The sequence below is a fragment of the Sphaerodactylus townsendi genome, linkage group LG02 (genome assembly GCF_021028975.2).
Source record: "Sphaerodactylus townsendi isolate TG3544 linkage group LG02, MPM_Stown_v2.3, whole genome shotgun sequence".
Classification (NCBI taxonomy): domain Eukaryota; kingdom Metazoa; phylum Chordata; class Lepidosauria; order Squamata; family Sphaerodactylidae; genus Sphaerodactylus; species Sphaerodactylus townsendi.
Genome location: NC_059426.1, coordinates 30,884,704 through 30,900,640, shown reverse-complemented (window position 1 = coordinate 30,900,640; position 15,937 = coordinate 30,884,704). Strand labels below are relative to the sequence as shown.

At 38.8% G+C, this 15,937-nt stretch overlaps 1 protein-coding gene across 2 annotated transcripts; it reads left to right on the top strand.

Annotated features, from left to right (window-relative positions):
* BBS5 (Bardet-Biedl syndrome 5) lies at positions 1 to 15,576 on the top strand. 2 transcript variants are annotated; one of them, XM_048484206.1, is made up of 12 exons: positions 1 to 122; positions 1,271 to 1,353; positions 2,835 to 2,900; positions 3,852 to 3,901; positions 4,287 to 4,414; positions 7,414 to 7,549; positions 9,483 to 9,578; positions 10,769 to 10,831; positions 11,348 to 11,482; positions 11,596 to 11,679; positions 14,120 to 14,143; positions 14,263 to 15,576. In XM_048484206.1, the coding sequence occupies exons 1-12, from the start codon at positions 61 to 63 to the stop codon at positions 14,362 to 14,364; spliced, it is 1,029 nt and encodes a 342-aa protein (XP_048340163.1). In that variant the 5' UTR covers positions 1 to 60; the 3' UTR covers positions 14,365 to 15,576. The 2 variants fall into 2 exon arrangements, with proteins under 2 accessions (XP_048340163.1, XP_048340164.1); XM_048484207.1 differs by lacking the exon at positions 1,271 to 1,353 and having other exon boundaries at positions 3 to 122.
* Positions 15,577 to 15,937: the final 361 nt, after the last annotated feature.

Genomic DNA, 15,937 nt, shown 5'->3' with positions numbered 1-15,937 from the left:
CGTTAGTAGGGTTGCCAAGGAACAGCGCGGTGGACGCCGAAAAGGCAGTGGGAGGTCGTCATGGCGTCCACGGCGGACTCGCTGTGGGAGGACCGGGATGTCCGCTTCGACATCTCCTCGCAGTGAGTTATTCTCGCTCTAGGAACGGCTCGGGGGCGGCGGCTGTTGTTGAAAAGCGGGAGAGAAACGCCTGTAATAAATCTGTGCTTTTCTCTCGCAAACATTTACTTGTTTGCTTTAATAAACACGGTTTTATATGCTGCGACTTAGTTCAAATGAATATCCCAGACTGTTCTCCGCACAAACACCTTATATGTGTAAACAATTTATTACAGTAAAGCGTACTGTCCTAAACAGAGTCACTTCAGTTGAAGCCCATTGAAATGAATAGCTTTGGAATGGAGTGGTTTTGTGTGGATTTGCGCCGTTCATTTTTCTGTATTTTGCAAACTTTTCCCAGGGACCAGTTAATGCCCGTTAGAAAAAAAAATCTGTGTGGATTTTATCCCTCAGACTGCAAAATTCATTATCATGGAGTTTCAAATGGAAAATGTTTTATCCTCCACTTGTGAAGGATGATTGCCCCTTTAACAACTTAAAATGGACTGCATATCTTCAAAAGTGCTAAATTTTAAAAAGGGCTCGAACTGAATAAAGGAGGTGCGTGTGTGCGGCAGCACCACTGTTTGAATCCCACCACCATCGGAACCTGTTATTAAAATGTTTGGATCCCACCACTGCTGCTGCATATAAGTAGTATGCAAGACTGTCATTCTTCTATTGGATACTTGCTGAGAGGAACAGTCCAAGTGGAGGTGAGATCATTCAATGGAGATCATTCAATGGAGAAGATTCCTCCATGACTGTGACCCTTGGCATGTTCCTCACTGAAGTATACCTTGTTTCCTGTTGCTTCCTGCCTTGAACTGCTGCTGGCTGTGACCCTTACCATAACACTGAAGTAATTGAAGCTGGCTCCCTCTTCCTGTCACATGACTGAGATGGTATCTGATTTCCTGTTGGGTCCTACCAACTCCATGGGTTCCATACTGTCTTCTTGGGGTTAAAATTGAATCCTAGTTTTAGGAAGACCATTGCAATAGAACAAAATTGCTGAACAGTAGAACACAATTTTTATCCACCTCAGTGGGTGCTGTTAAAGATGTGAAAAAACTCAATTTTTCATGCATAGAATGTGAATTTTATATTTTAACTGTGCAAAAGCAAGCAACTGGTAATACAGTGTCTAAGAATTATGATGTTGTTTTAGACAAATGAAAATGAGAGCAGGAGAAATTCTCATTGACTGTTTGGATTCTATTGAAGATACCAAAGGAAACAATGGAGATAAAGGTAACCTGTAGTATAGACTCCATACATAGTTGTAACAGTATAAAGTAGGTCAAACTATTGGTCTGTGTTGTGCACTTAGTGCTTTTTTTCTTTTCAAGTTGAAAATGCAAGGTTTTTTAAAACTAAACCCACAGATATATTGCAGATATGGAAAATGACATTGTAAATTTCCAAAACATAGTCCAGTTGTGTTTACCTAATGAAACAAAAGCCAACAGTTTTTTCTGCTGAATAAAAAACTCATCACATTTCTCATACCAGGCAGTTCTGAACTGATTTCATTTCTTGAAGGGAGAAAAATAGCTTTGGACAATTTCCTTCCGTTAAAATGGGGTCTTTATGTCCAACTTCAATACCACTGAATAAGCAAAATGCTGAAATGTGTCATATAGTACATTTCAGCAGCAAAAGACACCTGTTCTTTGCCTATAGTAATTCAAGCTTTGGTTCTTGAAAACCTGTGCTCTGGATATGTTGTTGTTTAAAGTACTTTTGGTCTCAAATTTTGCTCCTGCTACAAACTAACATGGCTGTCCAAGTTTTAGGGAATGAATTCCATAAAACCAGAGCTATTACAGAAATGACCCAAATTAATGGTACCTGCTGTTGTAACTTAAGGTGGTAAATATGCATACATATAAAAATATGGCATATTGCCGTATGGATCTCAAGCTGTGAAGGATTTTGAATGTTAAAAGCATCTTTAGGTGGCCCAGTAAATATTCCCAGTCTTGCTTTGCTATGTTGTCTGGCCATCAGTATCCCCCCCCCCCACACTTTTTTTTTAATGGAAATGCACAAAAGGAACCATCTAGCAGTGCTACTGTTATACCTGCCCTCTGAATTGGGCTGTTTATGCATCACATTCAAATTTTGTTTAATTCTGATCTTATTGCTCAGAATTTTTAAAAAATTATTTTATCTGTACTATCATGTTTGCGCTATCATTTTAATTGCTGCAGTTAAGTCTGCTAATCCATTCTTATTAGGTAGATACCCAGCTTGCTTGTCTTGAATTATAATACCAGTAATAACTTTTGGAGCATCACAGAAGGTATCATCATAGCTATGTGATGAAATCATAGTAGGACTTCTGTGCCAGTATTTAGAGTCAAAGAATGTGTCAGTACAGATGTTCAAGATTCACTCATTTAAAAATATCAGGTATTAGCTCCCTCTCCCCTAGGTCTGAATAGCAGGGTGAGATATTTTGCATTTACTTTTGGGAGTCCTCTCGCTTAATCTATCTTTGCTGCTGTTTGTTTTGTTCTACTTTGTTTTCCTTGTAGAGTATTATTATAAGAATTCAGGCAAATGGATGCAGACAACTACTCTATGGCTAGGGGTGCTAGATAGTGAGGATCTTGCCTGACACAGTGGGACTGGACTAGAAAACCTTCAGATCTCTTTTAGCTTTCCAGTATTACAATTATCTGGTTATAAATTTATCTAGTAAATGTTTGTTTGTTTTTACCCTCCAGGTAGACTCTTGGTAACAAACTTACGGATTATCTGGCACTCAATAGCACTACCTAGAGTCAATCTCTGTAAGTGTTCTTCTCCTGTTAATATATGTTCTGTGTTTCCTCCTATGGTGGTATATGTTGAAGGCATAAAGGTACAGATTGTAATTTGTTTAGCAAGTTGCTGAATGTTAAAGGTATGGCTGAATTGCACCGTTTGTGATACAGCGGGATAAAAACATTGGTGTAGCTGTAATTTTAGTGTTAGTACAGGGACTGGTTCTGGGTTAGCCAGCGTCACACCTCTTTATGTGTGGGAATACACAATATTGCAGGTATAATAACAATTTGTGATGGTGTCATTTTAGCTGCCAATCCCGTTAGTCTGAGAGTATGTGTATGTGTACATAGGTGAATGCATGGTTAATTGGAAAGAAGATACCATTTGCTGTGGTTTCAAAGGGACATTTAGGTTATAGCAGTTAATGGGATCAGATGACACTGATTTTTCTATATAGCAGTCTATAGCAAAGTATTAAAATTGTGGAAGAGACTTTAGCTTTAGCAGAGTTCATTCTTAAGTAATGGTTTTAATTGCATAATTATGTACTGTAATAATGACTTTATGTTATATAATTAATAAAGTTTCTCGGATCATCTAAAATAGTTCTAAAATATTCTGAGCATCACAGAAAATTAATGTTAATTAATATAAAGCATTCTAATTTAGCATCAGAGTTTCGGTATTAAATATTTGACAACTCTGAGGTTGTTACAATGTTTTAACAAACATGAGAAATTGTGAGTAAGTTGTTCCTTAATTCAGGTGCTGTGTGTTGGCTGCTAGAAAAAAAATCTTTTGTGTTGGAGTGATGTTTGGTAAAACTTATGTCAGCTATATTTTGGATAAGCAGGATTTTATGGTACTTTTCAGTGCATAAAATGCAGCCTTGAAACGAATGCAGAACTGAATAGCATCTGTGGTGTTCTTGTTTCATATTCACCAATATATTTTTTTGTCTCCTAATTACTTAGCTGTTGGTTATAATTGTTTTGTGAATATAACAACAAGGATGGCTAACTCGGTAAGTTTAAGAAACAAGTTTTATATTTGGTGCAAGTAACATAAAGTACTGTTATTAAACTACATAACTTTCCAGTTATTACTTTTAAGCAAGTCATGGACTTCACTGGATCTTCTCAGTAAGTTATGTTTTGAACCCATGTTATGTCAAAATTCACTTCTTTCACAGAAATAGAATCATACTGAAACCATTTGAGATCTTTAAAAACAGATATAGTTAGAACATTAATTACTTACTAGTTTATCTTACCATAATGATAATTCAATTATACATGGCTGTGTATAGAATTGTTATATCAGAAATGAATTAAATTAGTGACATTAGTGTTTTGTAGATTTCTTTTGGAACTACAGGGCCAAAATACTGTCATATTCTTCCTTTATAGAAATTAAGAGGCCAGACAGAAGCACTTTATATATTAACCAGATGCAACGCCACCCGTTTTGAATTCATATTTACCAACGTGGTTCCTGGCAGTCCCAGACTTTTTACATCAGTTATAGCTGTACACAGGTACTTGAGCTGAAAATATTCTTGTTGCTATTTGGGAGCAAGAAATTCTCACAGAAACACAATGCTAATGAGATTGATTTGGTCGTATGTTGTGTGTAAACGATCATAATTTTAAAGTGACACTTTTCTGTTGGCTTGAATTTAATATAATTTGCAATTTTTATGGAACATATCTAACTTGGAATAAGCATAGAACATGCTATTTACCATTTCAGGTTGAAATGTACTTGACTGCTTATCTCATATATGAGCATCTATGAACTGTTAGCTCTGTGCTGCTTGTTAGAATTTGAAGTTTTGGTTCCCATAGTTCAGTGGTTCTCAACCTGTGGGTCGCGACCCCTTTGGGGGTCGAACGACCCTTTCATAGGGGTCGCCTAAGACTCTCTGCATCAGTGTTCTCCATCTGTAAAATGGATAAGTGTTAGTGTTGGAGGTCACCACAACATGAGGAACTGTATTAAAGGGTCACGGCATTAGGAAGGTTGAGAACCACTGCCGTAGTGAATGCATAGACTGTTTTAGACACAATGAGTTATATCCAGTGAAAGAATTTCTTGTCGTAGCCCCATCTGTCAGGTTCCACATTTTGCTGATTAAAGTGCTCAGATACAATGCAATTATTTCAGGTACAGCCCATCACCCCACACAAAGATACGAAAAAGAAAAGGAGGAGGAGGAGGAGAGTTGGATTCATATCCCCCCTTTCTCTCCTGTAAGGAGACTCAAAGGGGCTTACAAACTCCTTTCCCTCCCCCCCCCCCACATCAAGCACCCTGTGAGGTGGATGGGGCTGAGAGAGCTCCGAAAAGCCCAAGGTCACCCAACTGGCATGTGTTGGAGTGCATAAGCTAATCTAGTTCACCAGATAAGCCTCCACAGCTCAAGTGGCAGAGCGGGGAATCAAACGCTGTTCTCCAGATTAGAGTGCACCTGCTCTGTGTTCTGTTCCCTGTAGCAATAATTGCATGGTCTAATACAGATACAAAATCATGTGTGAGTTGCAAAGACCCAGTGATCCCAATCCTTGCATGAGTCATTTTAACGGTCCATCTCTTCCGAGTGTCAGTTTACCAACCCTGCTGTTTGAGACTATTTTTAAAGATAAATACTGCAATGTTTCACAGACGGAACTAGAAATCCACAAGGGATCCCAACATCCCTATTCTTGTCTCAACGATCACTCCCCAGGAACTTCCCTGTCACAGATTGGTCTGCTGTATAGTTCATTTACGCAACAGCTGCCCTCTAGTGATTTAAAACCCAAGAGTTTTCCTGGATTAAAGATATCCAGAAGAGATTATTGTTCTGCTACCTATAACAGTTCAAATTGTACACCTTCATCTGGTATATGTGGAATGGGGTGTTTAGTTGCCTTTATATTTATGCTCATACATTTTCATATGTGAGCGCTGGAAACCAGATGCAACCCCCGCCCTCCCCCTTACATGTAGGTGGGCATAGTTGGAAATGTATCTTCTGTAGATGGGAGGAATACAGTGAAAACTGAAGGACAACAATTCTAATACTTACATTAACAGAATGTTAATAGCACCATTTGTTAATATGTCAATATATTTGTTAACACCATAAATTTAATAAATAAATAAATAAATAATGTTAATAGGGTAGTCATGGGAGGCAAAAAGGACAGTGATTTGCCATAGAGACTAGAAAATGGTGCTATCCCAGCTAAATATGGACAGTGACTGAACCTGCTATTTTATACATTCAGATGGCACAGTCTACTGAACAACAGGAGTCAGAAAAATGTATCTGCTTTATAAGAGAATGTCCATTCTATGTACATGGATACTGTGAAGTTCATGTTTTGTTAGCGCGTAGAAAGGGCAGTTTGCCTTTCATGTGATTTTTTAAAAATGTAAAACTAAATTTACATCTTCATAGGTGAACTGAATTATCAAATAATTAGATCCAGAGATACTTATGTATCAAAAACCACTAAACATCTTAAGGGAAGATGTTGCCATTTCTTCATGCACTGGTTTGTGGGCATTTTTGGAAATGGAGCTGCTGTGCCATGTCATGTGGGATTCATTTGTCATGTATACATTGAGATCCTGTGTAGTTTTCCATGCTTGGAAGATAGAACTGTGGATGTCCTATTGTTTCTTGTACACAAAGAGGATCCTATTGGAGTCTGTGCACACTGTGAGCATGAATAGTTGTTCTTAGGAAAAGTGTTTGATTGGGGAAAATATGTATAAATACCAGTTTTGTGTTTTCATCTATCCCGTTCCCAACGTAGTGCTTGTGTCCCACTATTAGGACCAACCATTTATCTTCTCCACTGTTCTGAGGGCAACAGTGGAAGGTGGCTCTCCCCCACCAATTCCTTGCAGCCATCAAGGAGCATTATTTGTAGGGAACTAATGAGGAGGGGATTCTCCATTGTATTGGTGGAAGGGAGAAAACAGCAGCTCCTCTTCTGCTTTCTCCTCCACTTGCCTGAGCTTCACAGTGGGGGGATGGCAGCTATAGCTGGTTCTGTCATGGCTGCCTCATTGTCATCTCCCAAGGGAGGGCAAGCTGCAACCTCTGCTTCTTGCCTGCGTTCAGAGAACAGCTCACTCAGTAACCCCTCCCCCCTTTAGTTTTAGGATGTTTTTTCAAGCCTGAGGGTCCTCAGGGTTTGGAGAAAAGTCTCCATTCTGTCAAAGTGGCCCCAAACTGGGCATGTAAGTATCTACAGGTTGGGGTATGTTTGACTATTCAATACAAGGTTGTATAAAATAAATGCGTCTCCCTGACTTCAGATATAAACAATAGTGATTAAACATTGCGAAAAGACAGCAGATGATAGTTTTTTTAAAAAGTAAATTATTTTTAAAATTTTTCTTTTTCCCAAAGGTATGACCTCATTGCTCAAATAATTTTTCAGTGCAGCAAAATTAAAAGGGATTGGTATAAGTTAGTTTAAACAGTTTTCAGGTTTGTCACTGTTTATTTAAACAATGTGTATATATCTTATTTTCCAGAGCGTATGAAACATCAAAAATGTACCGTGATCTTAAACTGAGATGTGCATTAATTCAGAACAAGCAGTTAAGATTGTTACCAAAGGAACAAGTATATGACAAAATCAATGGCGTCTGGAATTTATCTAGTGATCAGGTATTGTGAAATACAAGAGGTGAATCCTTAGAATGATACTAAGAATGTGCTTTATATTGTCTCCCACCAAATGTGATCGAGGACTCGCACATGGTATTGTAAAGTTCAACTGAATATTTTAAGACCTTGTACACTGTTAATAATATGATCAAAGTTACATTGTATTGCAGAGAAGCGTGTGTCTGTCTTAGATTATCAGTGGAGCAAAGTTCCTTTTTTCCATTCCCTGTGTTGTAGTCTTATTTTGAATCTCAAAAATGCTGGCAGGGGTTGGAGGCTGTGTCTCCGAAAAGGATTTAGATAGCACAACAGCTTTGTGACAGCAGGCATGACTTGCAGTGTCAGGTGCAAATTTTACTGTCCTGTTGCTTGTTCCATGAAACCTGTGACCTTTGGCCCTGTCGATTTGCTCAGGGTTTACATGCATATCAAGGAACTGACAGCAGTTTGTGCATGAGTAAGACAATTTCAGTTACTGATATAGCATCAGTGTATCAGGTAAAAGTACTCTTGTGATACACAGTGAGAGGTAATTTTACTCTCTCATGATGGGCATGACCTTTGTCTGTTATGCTTTGATGAAGCACAGAATACTGATGCTTGTTTCCACTGCTGAAAATTTACCAAACAAGCAAGAAGGAACCAATCTATTGTGGAATCCGCATGGGCCAAAAACAACGGTGTGAAAACTGTGTAAAATGGTTTAAAATGGTGTAAATTGTTTACACCGTGTTCACACCGCTGTTATTGGCCCAGGCGGAATCCACCTACCATTTCTATGTGCTCTTGCATGACAAAGTCACTAGAACCAACAATGCCTGGTCTGGTACCATTGTGAACAATGCTAGAACAATAGTCTACCATGCCACTTCCTGCTGGTTCAGACCTTTTAACTATGATGGCCACACCTTGGACTGTGACTCAAGGAGCTGATATCTGGGATCTTTGTCTCTATCCTGACCTTCTAAATCAACTGTGTGTTGCAAGGGGTCTAAAGTCCTGAGATCATTTAAAATTGGCCAGTGACGCTGAAGAGAGGTGAAAAGGGAAAAAAAAGAAGCAGACACATTCTGATTCTGACTGCTCTGAATTAGTAGAAGTCCCACTATCCATGATGGATTTGGTGCAGAAATACAATTTTTTCCTTTGCTACACGGGTCCTCAAAACAGTAAAAAAAGTTTCCTTTCAAGTCTATTACAATGGACAGCTTTGACCATCTTTGACCATACCAACTGAAAAGCAAGTGCATCTTCACCCTTCTCGGATAAGGGTGAAGATTTCACATGAATGATAACAACTTTTTCAACATTCCTGGAAAGGGTTTCCCTTCAAGAAAGAGTCGCCACAGCCTTTACTTCCATTTTGTTCTAAACTCTTGACATGCAAACATCACAAGATGCTAGTCTGTGCTAGGTGTTTCTTTGTGCCACTTTCTGTTGACTTTCTGCCCACCCCAGGTATGTCAACTTGCTTATTTCCCATATGCAGATGTGACAGAAGAAGAAGAAGAAGAGCAGGTTATTTACCTGTAGCTGATACTATGCAAGTGGTCATTGTGTCCCCGTTCCTGCTTTCTCCAATCTTTCTCTTTGCGTGTTCTAATTGTACTTGTATGAAGGAACTCAGTGGGAAGGCACTTGCTCCACCTCTTGGAGCAGCCTTAGAAGAATGATACCCTCCCTTGGGAAGGATATATGAGCTTTAGTGTTTGACCTACAGTTCAAGAATGTTCTTGATCTGCCCCGGCCCATCACAGAACCTGTAAGTGTAACAGTAAAGATGGCCACTCAAAATCAGTTCTAGGCAAGCATCCATTTATGTTGAAATATTTACTTGCTTCGTTTTTACCCCACCTTTCTCTCCAGTGTAGACCCAAAATAGCTTACACTGTTCTGCTCGCCTCCATTTTTACTTCTTTTCTCTTGCATCTAGGGAAATCTGGGTACCTTTTTCATTACAAATGTGAGAATAGTGTGGCATGCTAATATGAATGATAGCTTTAACGTGAGCATACCATATCTACAAATTGTAAGTAATATTACATATTACAATAAACATATAACTGCAAACATCAATGTAATACGAGTTATTTTTTAAAGTTATGTGTTATATAAAAACTATGATTTCTTTGGTAGAGATCTTTAGATGTTGATCACACTAACATGATTAGTGTGTCGTACCTCCTCTGATGATTGAGATATAGGTTTTTTAATCAGGGGAGGTAGTGGGGGATGGGAGAATTGCACTTTGGCCCAAAGTTACTCTAGTGACCTTGATCAAGATCAAATGCTTCTGTCAAAGGCTTTCACAGCCAGATTCAACTGGTTCTGGTGGGTTTTCCGGGCTGTGGAAATACCAGACCACGGCCACACAGCCCGGAAAACCCACCAGAACCAGTAAAATGCTTCTGGCTGTTTCTGCTTGTTTTCAGTATAAATCTTGTTTTGAATGACTTGCCAGGGGAACACATTATTTACAGTGCAGTGCTAAGAATATTTCCTGGGAATAAGCCACACTCAATAGACTTGAGTAGGATCCTGAGTAGACCTGCTTCAGATAACTCAGTGCATTTTACCTTACTAGACAATCCATAGTGCATGACAATGAAGCCAGTGGATGGGTGATTTTCTGCCAGGCTAGGTTGAAGAGTTTGGAGGATATTCTTTTCCCAGATTGACAGTCAGACTATGCTGAAAAAAATGTTTCCATCACCACCTAAAACATATTTAGACTTCACATACCTTTGTGTGAGCCCAATAAAGTACACTAGTATCGTAATCCCCCTGATGGAGGGTGAGTACAGTGAAATTGAGAGAATAGATTTACAGAGTCTGCCTGTTAATTCCATAGCTAAACTCATACTTGAACTTGACTCAGAGCTCATACTTTTAACCACTACAATAAAACCTCTCTCTCTCTAAAAGCATAGTCAGCTTGATTTCCAAGAAATAACTTAAAAATACTGCACTGTAATTGTTTTTGTATGGGGCATAAGATTTTCTTTACAGTTCACACACCTTCTGTGTGCTTTTTTGTGCTTTGGGTGTTGTGTTTCCTTGCTAAAATTGATTCTGTTACAACTACAAGGATAATGAAAACTTTCAAAGAAAATTTCCTTCATAGACTCACATTGCAAATAGTTCTGTTAAGAATCACATTTAAATGACACTTCTAAAATAAAATGAAACATTTCCTCCTTGTTTTTGCTTTGGAACCAGCGCTCGGTGAAGATCAGAGACTCAAGGTTTGGCTTGGCGCTTGTCATTGAAAGTTCTCAGGCGGTAAGAAACCTTAGTAGCATATTTCATTTCCTTTAGCTTTATAACTGTTTGAAACTCCAGTAAGCTGTTTCTTGAATGAAGTACCTGCACTTCATGACATTTAGCCCCAGGGAAGTTGCTGCCTTGATTATGATGTCATGATAGTATGACAGAAAGCTGAGCTAAGATTGTCCTGAATAATGAGGATGATAAATGACCACCAGGTGACTCATCGGGTCTCTGAATGAAACACCCGCAGGTCATCTTGGTCACATGCTATTTTTGAGTGCCTTTTCCAGTGGAAGTTTAGACTTGAAATTGTTGGCTCCTGAGTAGTTCTCTGAGTATGGCTACATTTCTTCAGAAATATAGCTTAGAAAGCAGAATTGCTTAACATTTCTTCTAAGACAAAATGAATTTCTAAGAATAGCTTTAAATAGGATTTGGGGGGGGGGTGTCATTCTTATTATTTCATTAAAATACTAACCGTTTGACAATCATATTACGAAAAATCATTAACATATGACTGTTTTATAGACCGGAGGGTATGTCCTTGGATTTAAAATCGACCCAGCTGAAAAACTGCAGGAAGCAGCCAAGGAAATAAATTCATTGCATAAGGTCTATTCCGTGAATCCTATATTTGGAGTGGATTATGAAATGGAAGAAAAGGTATTTCAGTTTGGTATTCCTTTTGAGAATTAAGCTGGTTGCTTTTTAAAAAAAATTAAAAGGAATAGAATTAGATAGTTATGTAATGTTTGCTTACATGTGCTAATTTTCAGCCTCAGCGACTAGAAGACCTGACAGTGGAACAAGTGCAGGATGATGTAGAGATAGAGTCAGATGAGCACACAGATGCCTTTGTGGTAAGGATCTACAGAAAAATAAGACTGTCTTGTGAATAGATGCCCTCCTCTGTAGAATTTACCCCAGAATTTCAGCCATTTTGACTGCACTCTATTTGTGGGTCAGGAGGACACAGCTACAACCTTATGGCTGGCAGGGAAGGAGAGGACTGGGATATTTGAACCATCAAGCTCCAATCATTTTCATGCTTACATATGCTAATGGATGTGGCTAAAGCAGCACAAAGGGTTTATCATAAGAACATAAGAACAAGCCAGCTGGATCAGACCAGAGTCCATCTAGTCCAGCTCTCTGCTACTTGCAGTGGCCCAACAGGTGCCTTTGGGAGCTCACCTGCAGGATGTGAAAGCAATGCGGCTGTTGCTCCCAAGCATCTGGTCTATTAAGGCATTTGCAATCTCAAATCAAAGAGGATCAAGATTGGTAGCCATAAATCGATTTCTCCTCCTTTAATCTGTCCAAGCCCCTTTTAAAGCTATCTAGGTTGGTGGCCATCACCACCCCCTGTGGCAACATATTCCAAACACCAATGACACGTTGCGTGAAGAAGTATTTCCTTTTATTAGTCCTAATTCTTCCCCCCAGCATTTTCAGTGTATGCCCCCTGGTTCTAGTGTTGTGAGAAAGAGAGAAAAATTTCTCTCGGTCAACATTTTCTACCCCATGCATAATTTTATAGACTTCAATCATATCCCCCCTCAGACATCTCCTCTCCAAACTAAAGAGTCCCAAACGCTGCAGCCTCTCCTCATAAGGAAGGTGCTCCAGTCCCTCAATCATCCTCGTTGCCCTTCTCTGCACTTTTTCTATCTCTTCGATATCCTTTTTGAGATGTGGCGACCAGAACTGAACACGGTACTCCAAGTGCGGTCGCACCACTACTTGGGGGGAGGGGGGGTTGTTGAATAATCTTGCTTGAATGTCCCACCCGAAGGGGCAGATATTGCCATGAGCCAAATGTCTTTTTGAAGCAGAATTGAAGCAAAATTACCATATAATAAACCCTTCTCCTTGAAGCAGGAAAGGATAAATGATTCTAGGGAGTTAGGGGAAGGAGTGATATAGGAGAATTGAGATGGCCGTGTTTATTTTTCCCCAGACCTGTCAGAGACACACCTGAAGGAATGAGATGAGGATCTTTGTTAGTCTGTTCCTTTAAATATCTAACCCTATACACACTTATCTAATTGCAAATTTTAAAATTTTAAAATCAGTACCTTTTTGGTAGGGTAACATTGCTTATCATTTAAATATTTTTGATCTGCGGGAAGATAGTTCCAGGTTTTTTAAATTAAATATAAACTCTCAGTTGTGGAATGGAATGGAAGCCTACTTATAATTTATAGAAGGTTTTTTTTAATTAACACTCAGTTTTGAAGATTTTGCTTGTAGTTTGTTAGGCTTTCATTTGAGCTAGCAGTAATCTTAGATTATTTTTTTTTGTTGGGGTTGGATCCAAAAGCCATTTTTCACTGCAGAAAAGTGGTAATTTCAAATTCCCTTCTCCAACTAGAAACTTCCACTGCCACCCACACATAAACTGATGACACCATGTTTCCTTGGAACTGTATTTGGGGGAGCTCATCGGGAAGGAGAAAGGGGGGATATTCCATTCTGTCAACAAAGTCTGCTGATGGTACTTTAGATACAACTTACAATCCAGAAGTGTGACATTACAAAAGTGAAAAGTATTCACAAAACTCTATTTGTCAGAAACATGTTAAGTTCCTTTACTTTGAAAGTATAAGTAGTATGCTTGAATGAGGTTTATTATGCCAAACATCAATTCTGCTAATGACAACAATAACAATTAATTTTTAGGTGACAAAATATAATTGCATCTCTTTTTAGCTTCCTTTGGTGCAAATTGAAAATGGCTTGTGAGTTTGCTAAGCACCTTTAGGTGCCTTCCTTTTTAATTAAGGAAAAAGGTGTAGATTATCCCGTTTGATGCTTGTAATATTTGCTTCACGTGCACCTGAGATATCAAGCTATTGTTAGTGGTAACATTGTTAACATTCTTGACATCTGTATTATTGTTGGGTACCAAACTGGAATGAATGCTTTCAAATGACTCAGAATTGTTTAGATTGTGTACATCCTACTAGAAATAACATATTTACAGGTAAAATTAGCTTTCTTACTGAAAATAGAGAACTTTGGATTTACCTTGTTCATACTGTATCAAAAAAACCAGACAGTTGCATAAATTACAAAAAGGAGGCATTCAAAGGAAGCTGCGTAAATTAAAACCAGAAGAAAAGAAGTGGAAAGGAAGTTTACAAACTAGTTTTAGGATTAAAAGATAATGGCAGGTTTTTTGGTGAATTGTGTTATTTGATTCTGTGGTTAAATAAAACAAACTTTTAATGGTGAACTTTAAAAATAATGTCAGTTTCTTTTTAAGGTTTGTAATGTTTTATTACTTTTGTATTATAGGCTTATTTTGCCGATGGTAACAAGGTAATTCTTTTTTTATTTCAAATGAAATTGCGTGCTATATCCATAATTTTGTCTATAATCCACAATTTTAATTTTGTTTGCTCGCATCTTCTCTCTGCCTCCCCATTTCTTGAAAAAAGCAACAGGATCGTGAACCAGTTTTTTCTGAAGAGCTGGGACTTGCAATAGAGAAACTGAAGGATGGATTCACCCTGCAGGGACTCTGGGAAGTAATGGGTTGACCTTAATTTTAACAATATGCACAGTCTGTAAAAGTCATACCTCAGTACTTTTTATGAAGCTGCTTCTACATGTTTTAGTGAGATTAATATATTTCAAAATATTAAAATAAATTATGTACAGTGGATAGTTTATAAGAAGATATAATTATATCATATATATTTATGCAGTATATTGTGTATGTATTTGTACATAGTGCTGGGCAGCCCCATCCACAAGCCGGGAGCCCAGCTGCCACCCCCAACAAGGCTTCCCAGTAGCATAGGGAAGTCAAAAAGCTTCCCTGCCACTAAGAAGCCCCAATGGGCCAAAAGCCTGGCTTAAGTACAGACTGTGGCCCACTGGTGTACCACCAGCAAAGGCCGGGAGTCAACTGACTAATGTTGGCTGCTCCCCAGCCCCTGCTATATCAGTGGTGGAGGTGCGCTGTGGCAGTGTCCTCTGCTGCATCCCACTGCTGGGGGAGGGCGGCCGCACGGCAGTGGTTTCACCCCTCTGCCAGGGCGAGTGCCCCAGAGAGGACAAATCTACCGGTGTGGCTGCCCTGCTGCTTCCAGAAGAGGATTCACCCCCACCCCTTCGGATGGGACTCTTTAATGCTTAAATTTCAAATTATTTGCTTAATTAGGACAAGTGTTGATTTGCTAGTGACTGTAACTACAAGTATTTAAGGAAATGCAATGTCAGAATTTGTATTTCTGAATAATCACTGCCACTGTGGTACAGAGAGTGTTTTGGAAAGTATTTTCCAACTGTGACTTAATCATTAAATCTTATTCTTAGCTAATCCCACAGAGGTATGAGACATCTCATTATTTTAGAAGTATTCTGGGAGTGGATATCAGCTTCCATGCTCTTTTTGCATTTATGAAATCTGTTAACAAGTTTGGCAAGTTTTGAACTTCGTTGTTGCCCGTACCTTTTTAATCTACTTACTGTATTTATTTTTTTGCTATTTTTATCAGTTAATTTAAACGTAAAGCTTTTACCATATTTGCTTTGATTGTACTTAAACTTTTACTATACTTGAAACGTTAACAATATTTGCTGATTCTTTGCCAGTAACAAGGTAGCTATCAGTTTATATCCAGTAAAGTGAGTAATAACTAAGTGTATGACTTCTTTTGTTTATTTCTGTTACCTTTTCCTATGTCCCACTGAATTAACAAAATGTATCAAACATATTAACCCAGAAATAAATCTAATTGATACCATTCAATTGTAGAATTTCTTGGAAATTTCTTCTTGAATTTATCATTTGTGAATCAAATCACTGGGTGAATGCTGGGAGCCTCAATTCTAGGACATTTTTGGTTTGTGGAAAGATTTGTCTGTTCATGGCACAGTCTCTCGACCAGAGGCATATCAAGGGGGGAAAGCACCCGGTGCACCAGTGCATCCTCCGCCCCCGTCCCGCCCAGGAATGCCCCCCAAGGGGGTGTGCGCCCGGTGCATCATGCACCCCCCTGTCCCCTTGGAGCTACACCTCTGCTCTCGACTTAAGGATCTACAAGTTGAGCATTAGATGTGTTGATGGAACTGAGAATGAAAAACAGCTACGTTCAGAATTTGGTG